The sequence below is a fragment of the Schistocerca americana genome, chromosome 3 (genome assembly GCF_021461395.2).
Source record: "Schistocerca americana isolate TAMUIC-IGC-003095 chromosome 3, iqSchAmer2.1, whole genome shotgun sequence".
In the NCBI taxonomy this organism is placed as follows: Eukaryota; Metazoa; Arthropoda; class Insecta; order Orthoptera; family Acrididae; genus Schistocerca; species Schistocerca americana.
The window spans coordinates 928,472,576-928,480,773 of NC_060121.1; the positions used below are offsets into that span (position 1 = coordinate 928,472,576).

Consider the following 8,198-nt stretch of genomic DNA (forward strand, 5'->3'; position numbering starts at 1 on the left):
TTGGATCTAGGCTATCAGGTAGATGCATTGTTTCTTGATTTGCAAAAAACATTTGACTCGGTACTGCATGTGTATTGTCAAAAGTATGATCATATGCATAGCAAGAGAAATTTATGACCGGATTGAGGACTTTTTGGCAGAGAGAACACAGAATGCTTTCTTGAGTGGAGAGTGATTGTCCGATATAGAAGTAACTTCAGGTGTGCCCCCGGGAAGTGTTGGGACCCTTGCTGTTCCCGTTGTGCAGTAATGACCTTGCAGACAGTATTAATAGTAAAATCGGGCTTCTTGCAGAGGATGCACTTATCTGTAATGAAGCTCTTCCTAAGAGGAGCTGCATAAAAATTGTCAGATCTTGACTTTAGCAAGGATGTACCCTCTGTCACGCACTTCACAATGGAATGTAGATGTAGATTTTTTACCTCCTATCTGCTGTGTGTGTGTGTGTGTGTGTGTGTGTGTGTGTGTGTGTGTGTGTGTGTGTGTGTGTGTGTGTGTTTTGTGTTTTACAGTCATATTAAAATATTTATCTTCCATATTCTTTTCCATGTTCTTTTTCTTTTCACAGAGGGCAGAAGCCATAATGGCAATTTATCCTGAGGGACATAAAAGAGCTGCTGTCATTCCCTTGCTCGACTTAGCACAACGACAACATGGATGGTTACCAATTTCAGCAATGCACCATGTTGCTGAACTTCTTGGCATGCCACGAATGCGTGTCTATGAAGTTGCAACGTTCTACACAATGTTTATGAGGTAGTGTTGAAGGACAAGAGGAGTAAATTTGTTAATGAGCTGCATTCTTCTGACATGTTATGTTGCTACAGACTAGTTATAATTATGTAAGTTGTTACTGGAGGCCAGTTCTGTACAGTATTTTTTGTTCACATTGGTCACTAAGCATCTGAAAGCACCCTCACAGAAACATGAACTTCAATGGACACCAGTAAATAATTCTTGTGAAATGTGGACAAGTTGAACAAAGACTGTCATGATCACAGGAGTTCATTATGCATGAAATATGGCAAATTGTACTTTGCTTTGGATTCTAGTTTGAACAGTAGCCCCCTTTATAATTGTTGAGGTGCTTTGTTACATGTTTTAGGAGATTCACAAAAGCATACCTTCACTAATAGGACAACAATTGGTAATGAGGTGGTGATCATTTAAAATACTGAACATTGATAAGCTTTCTACTTTGTCGTATCTTGTCAGGCTATAGAATGGCACAATAATTTGTCTTTCAGCAGCACCTTCCTTCACGTTTTGTTAGTGTCATTTTAATTCTGATTGTGGCAAAACTGTTTGACATGTATGCACTTCATTCCTTCTCCCAAGTTATTTTAGCCTGCCACATAGAACCTTTTTGTCAGACTTCCATGAAAAAATATTGTTCTGCAATCTTTTACCTTATTTTAATCTGTAGGACTTCAATCTTCCATGATCATCCTATTTTTTAATATTTGTCCTTTGACCCAAATTATTTTAAATGCTTTCATATTTAATTCTCCTTCTATTAAACAGAAGCTTTGCTTGTGTTCCTTACAGTTCTTGCAGCCACCAAATGGCCCCACTAGTGATTTTACAAGGAAATTCCCAGCTTCTAAGACCATCTCCGCCCACAGGAATCATTTTTAGGGAACTGAATTCTTCTTTCCCATTTTTGCCATCGACACCTATTTTCTTATGTTTCAGAGGTTGCGTTGTATGAGAAAACACCTAGAAAACACCATGATAAATGGACGATAAATCCACATTGTGATTTATTACATCTGTAAGGCTCATATGTATGCTAGACTGTTGTGTACTACCTCCACTCTGTGTGCATAAACATTACATGTAAAAGCTTCAGAATATTTAGAGCGCATACTTTTCCTGTGTCATTTGAGTAATAAAATGTGCTTTCTTTTTCCAGGCAGCCAACTGGCAAGTTCCATGTGCAAGTGTGCACAACAACACCTTGTTGGTTAAGAGGCTCTGATGATATTATGAACTGTATCAAAAGGAAATTAGGAGTAGGACCTGGGGAGACGACAAAAGATGGGATGTTCACGGTATCAGAAGTAGAATGTTTGGGGGCTTGTGTGAATGCCCCCATGATACAGGTCAATGATGACTATTATGTAAGTACAATCAGGGTTCACATTTTTTCATTATTTTACATGTATTTGTAACTGTCGATGTACAGTATAAGCATCCTGACTTGTGACTTAATTGTTTCCCACTAGCCCAGTCTTATGACAGGGTAATTGTAACAGCTTAATTTGTTGCTTGATACTGGTGTGAGTGTCTTTTTGTCGTAGTGTGAGATATTCAAGCAAAGTATGTCACTTTCTGTGAATTAAAGTGTAGTTATAGTTCTGTGTGTGTATAATTGAAGCATCTCTGTGCTGGTTCATTTGAGAAGACTTGTGAAATTTCTTGTGAACAGTTCCTGAACTCCAGTACCGAAAAAGAAGTGTTCAGATGTTGATGAAATGGCAATCCAGTGCTGATCTATCTAATTATAAACTTACGCATTATTTTTCAGTTGAAGTCTGGAAACAGTTGTAAATATTTTGCAAAAAATTAATTTTAACCTGAAAAAATCTATCAGGAGGCTTTTGCAACAGACAGGTGTTCATCATATATAATGTCATTATGTCCTTAAGTCGATATAGCAGAGACCCTACCATGTTTTGTGTGTTCAGGCATTCAGTCACATGTTTATAAGATTTCAAAGTGGTGGAAAGATTGGCAACATGTTTTAAATGTTCATGGCAACATGTTTTAAATGTTCTTAAATGTAAAATTTTGCACTTCACAATGATAGTAGCTTATGATTACAATATCAGTGAGTCACAATTGAATCGGTCAATTCAAATAGCTCAGTGTTACTATCAGCGAGAATATGAAATGGAACAATCACATTAGGCTCAGTCAAAAGTCAAGCAGATGGTAAAATGTGGTTTGTTTGTAGAATAATAGAAAAATGCAGTTAGTTTACTAAAAGGCTTGCATACAAAATACTCATCCAACCACCTTAGACTAATAGTCAAGTGTGTCAGACCCATACCAAACAGGACTAACAGGTAATATTGAATGTATACAAAGAAGGGTGGAATGAATGGTCATGGGTTTGTTTGACACAAGGGATAGCATTGTGGAGATGCTGAAAAAACAGAACTGGCGGGCGCTTGAAGATAGAAGCAAATTATCCTGTGAAAGCCTACTTAGAAAGTTTCTAAAATCAACTTTAACTGATGAGTCTAGGAGTGTGCTACAACCCCCTTCATATCCCTCTCATACAAATTGCGAAGATAAGATTAATTACAAAGCAGACAGAAGTGTTCAAGCAATCATTCTTTCTGTGTTCAACATGTGAATGCGATGGGGGAAAAAGCCCTAAAATTTGTACTATGGGAAGTACTTTCTACCATACACTTCAGTGTAGAGTGCAGAGAATATATATAGATACTTCCAGCTAATAAAGAAAATAAGGTTAAGTAATGCAAAAAAAGTATGGTATGTGGTTTCTGGTAGCCGAATTACTGACCCATTGTTCTTCAAAACTACTGCCAGTATATCTGGTTATCTTCACCTTTTTGGAACTTTTTGTTTGTGGCTGCCTCATTCACATAACATACATGGTAATGATTTAAAATAAAACTTGCATGAAATAACGCTAAATCAGTTGGCCAATTGAAAGAAAACATACACCAGAGTATTGAAATAATTTATGTTTCAGTTATGTGCAGAGTGGTTTTGAATGTGATATAAAGAGCATAAAAATGCTTTGAGATGTTGGGCAACCAACTTCAAAATATGCTACAATTTTCAACATTTTCAGATCCTCTTACACAGTCCTATTAGGAACTGCATCCTATTCACATGCAGTGTCTGTTTGGGAACTGGAGACGCCATATTTCTGTGAATGAGGATAGATGTGAAGTTCCAACGAATGGCATATACTTTTGCTGAATGCAGCTACTGTGTTGTGGATGAGCGGAAAGGATTCTGTCAGAAGCCCATAAGATGGTACATATAGGATGGTGCCAGAGTGTCCATTTGTTGGCTGTAAATTTTGTGGTATACATAACCTTGAAAGGAAAAGCAGCAAACTGTAAAGTGTAATTTATTGTATTCATAAGAAAGGCTTGTTGGGAGTTAGTAGGGCACTGGTAAAAATATTGTTGGGTGCTATTGAGACCCTGCAGATAGGAGAAACTGGCATTCAGAGAGGTAATGTGTTTGATGACAAGCAGATAATCAAATAGTCAGATGTGGTAGAGGCAGTGTGTTATGTGGTTATTTCTTATGTGGGAAAAGGGAGAATGGCCTTCAAAAATCTGTTTCACAGGAGAAAGCAGGAACAAAATCATTTTTGGCAAGTCCTGCATGATTGAATTTTTGTACACCACCACCTTGCTGAATACCCAGTAACAGATTGAATAACATCTTTGACCTTGCACTTCCAATATCTCTGCAGTTCTAGGCTCTAGTTGCAATTACAAATGCTGAATTATTTGTCTTCTTCCTAATAGTTTCCCTCTTTCTTTTGCTCCAAGAGGAAAATATTTTCATTCCATGAGACTTAGAGCAGTCTTTATTTAGTACCTGTGTTGATCAGATCTTTAAGATTTTGGAGAATACACACATCTGTCAATCCTTTTTCATATCTGATAATTACTTGTACATATAACAGCTGTGCATTTTATTTATGTGAACAGGAGGACCTAACTGTGAAAGATACTGAAGAAATTTTGGATGACCTCAAGAATGGAAAGCAGCCTAAAGCTGGACCAAGGTATTTTCTCAGAAGCTACTGTCCCTGTTTCCCCCTCTCTCCCTCTTCCTCTCTCCCTCTTCCTCTCTCCCTCTTCCTCTCTCCCTCTTCCTCTCTCCCTCTTCCTCTCTCCCTCTTCCTCTCTCCCTCTTCCTCTCTCCCTCTTCCTCTCTCCCTCTTCCTCTCTTCCTCTCTCCCTCTCTTCCTCTCTCCCTCTCTTCCTCTCTCTCTCTTCCTCTCTTCCTCTCTCCCTCTCTTCCTCTCCCCCTCTCTTCCTCCCCCCTCTCTTCCTCCCCCCCTCTCTTCCTCCCCCCTCTCTTCCTCCCCCCCTCTCTTCCTCTCCCCCTCTCTTCCTCTCCCCCTCTCTTCCCCTCCCCCCCCCTCTCTCTCTCTCTCTCTCTCTCTCTCTCTCTCTCTCTCTCTCTCGCACACACACACACACACACACACACACACACACACACACACACACACACTCTCTCTTTTTACCTTTCTTGTGTTCTGTGCATATCATTTCTGCCTGTACTCTGATTTTTCTTGAGTGTAGTTCTCTTACTGGATTCATTGAGGCCAGAAGTGCATTTAGTAATATGGAATTTGTACAAGTTTTGTTTACTTTCTGTCTCTTCTTTGTTGACAGAGTAACTGTTTTTTATTGTTGGAAATCCAGAGATTCACAATTGTTTCTTAGTTAGCACATCTCATCAGCCCTTCTCTAGTTAATTTTCAGCTGTTCATCTTAGCTACAAACATAAACTTATTTGCCAGTGGAAACTGCAGGTAGAAGTATCAACAATATAAGGAAAATGTAGATTATTCACTGTAAGTCATCCTTATGGTAAGTAGCAATCTGTCTTTTCCTTACATTGTCAATAACATTATTTGAGATAACCAGTTAGCATAAAATATCTTATAAAAGGAAGAAAAAGGTTGTTACAAAAACTGAATTATCATCCATGATAAGTGTTTCAAATTTTTGAGGACAGGTATTCAATCATATTGATGTAGCTTTTGCCAGACACATATGATCATTATTTTCAGCCATAATGCTACATTTGAGAACCGTGACTGTGTGGGATAATTATTTATTTGCAATTTCTGTTACCAGTCACTTTCATTTGTTTTATGTTTAATGAAACATAATAAAACATGTTTAGAACATACATACATACATACATACATACATACATAGAATTGTTGCTTAAAAATAAATTGTCTTAAACAAAATTAACCTAGAACTTTTTGTCCATTGTTCGTTACTGTAGGGGCTGGTGTGGCATATGGGGGGCGGGGGGATGTGGATGGCCAGAACTCAATGCCAGTGATGTCTTCTGCTGGTTTTTCTTGTTGGTTATGCATGACATCACAGCCTGTATAGGATGCAGATAGTTTTGCATCAGTTGTGTGTTGCAAAAATCATGCGAAAGGCTTTTATATGACAGTTGATTGCTTATGATTTTATCACCTTGTAGCTTCACTTACGTCATTGGTCTAATGGCAGAGCTGTTGAGTAACGTTACACTACTGCACTTTGTTTTTGTCACTGCTTTTCAACGCAATTCAGTGCACAAATTGTTTCAATATTTAAACATTATGCACTTAATACAAGATGGCGGACTTGTAGCATGGGACTCACAAGGGAACCTCCCCATTACACCCCCCTCAGATTTAGTTATAAGTTGGCACAGTGGATAGGCCTTGAAAAACTGAACACAGATCAATCAGGAAAACAGGAAGAAGTTTTGTGAAACTACGAAAAAAATAAGCAAAATATACAAACTGAGTAGTCCATGTGCAAGATACGCAACATCAAGGATAGTGTGAGCTCAGGAGTGCCGTGGTCCCGTGGTTAGCGTAAGCAGGTGCGGAATGAGAGGTCCTTGGTTCAAGTTGCGATGGGGAGGTTCCCTTGTCAGTATCGGTTATCGAGATTTTGTATCAATATTCTTGGTACTGACAGATTTGTTGTTGTTTATTTACTTTGAAACATCTTGAATCTGTTGAGTTAGAACTGGCTTCAAACTGTTGAAGAAATTTGAGTGTTTGAATTCGGTTATCTCATTAAGAGTGTTATTTCCATGTTTTGTATTATGAATGAAAATTTCCATTTCTTCCATGACATTTCCTATTTCCTATTTCGTGTAAAATTTTGAGGTTGTCTTGGATTTTTAAAGGGTGGCCTGTGTCCTTAACATGAGTTACTACTGCTGATTTGTTACATTTGTCGAGTCTGTAGCAGTCTAAATGTTCTTTGACTTGAGTTCTGAAATTTCTGCCTGTTTGGCTTATGTAATATTTATTCCATTGCTGCAGGCAATTTTGTAAATGCCAGATGCACCAATATTGTATCTGGTGGTTGCATATTGTGAATAAGCTTCCTACTTATGTGGTTGTTGATGCTGAAGCTGATTTTTACATCTGTGTTTTTGAATAGTCTTGCTAATTTGTCAGATACCATTCCAAGATATGGAATTTTTACATATTTGACTGCTGGGGCACTGTCAGTTGTGAGTGTAGTTTGATGTTGTTTGTTCAGTTTATTTTTTATCTGTTGTGACATGGTATTAATTAGTGAAGGATCATATCCATTGTTTATTGCAGTATATGTTATGTTCTAAATGCATTGTATTATGTTTGATTGAACATAAAACAAATAAAAGTGACTGGTAGCAGAAATTACAAATAAATAACATATGATAGTTACTGCATGAGCAGATAATATATTCCTGTGAAAACAAAGATTTTTGATTAATTGCACCTTTATTGCTGTTTATCATGCTATTCCAATTAATTTTATATTTCAGGAGTGGCCGTTATGCTGCAGAACCAGCAGGTGGCCTCACATCACTAAAGGGAGAACCTCCAGGCCCTGGTTTTAAAGTGCGCTCAGATCTCTGAACTGTGTTAAAGTAATGATTTAAATAAAAGTGTATGTAATTAATAAATATTTTATGTTGGTAACAATAGATGTCCTGCATTGGTAACATGTTTCATGTTTTACTTACTGGTATTGTTATTTACTTGGATCTTTAGGTGCTTTCCTGTTTATTATTATTTTAGTATTCACTTTAGTAATGTAAGTTCCAGGATGGACACACACACACACACACACACACACACACACACACACACACACGCTCTCTCTCTCTCTCTCTCTCTCTCTCTCTCTCTCTCTATCATGTGACCACAAATGAAGCAAGAATTATGAAGGCAGTTGTGTGGAAGAATAGTTTCTTAGACAAGCAGATGGTCTTTTGTTCACATAAATAATATGACAGCATCTGGTCTTTCTTATCAGTCCCAGACATTTTCACATTGTATTTGACAATTGGCATTGTGATTATTTGCTGGTATGTATTCATCACTTGTTCTCTTTTATAATGAAATTCTGTGAAATTGTTACTAACTTCCATTTTCTGATCATCACTGCTTG

General features: G+C 37.7%; 1 protein-coding gene across 1 annotated transcript in view; it reads left to right on the forward strand.

Moving 5' to 3' along the window:
* The window catches only part of LOC124607220 (probable NADH dehydrogenase [ubiquinone] flavoprotein 2, mitochondrial), a 59,300-nt gene extending 51,551 nt beyond the window's left edge, over nucleotides 1–7,749 (forward strand). The window contains exons 4-7 of the mRNA XM_047139491.1: nucleotides 569–756; nucleotides 1,916–2,123; nucleotides 4,710–4,786; nucleotides 7,570–7,749. Of these exons, the coding sequence (XP_046995447.1) occupies nucleotides 569–756; nucleotides 1,916–2,123; nucleotides 4,710–4,786; nucleotides 7,570–7,663 (567 nt within the window). The 3' untranslated portion in view covers nucleotides 7,664–7,749. The remainder of the gene's footprint in view (nucleotides 1–568; nucleotides 757–1,915; nucleotides 2,124–4,709; nucleotides 4,787–7,569) is intronic.
* Nucleotides 7,750–8,198: the final 449 nt, after the last annotated feature.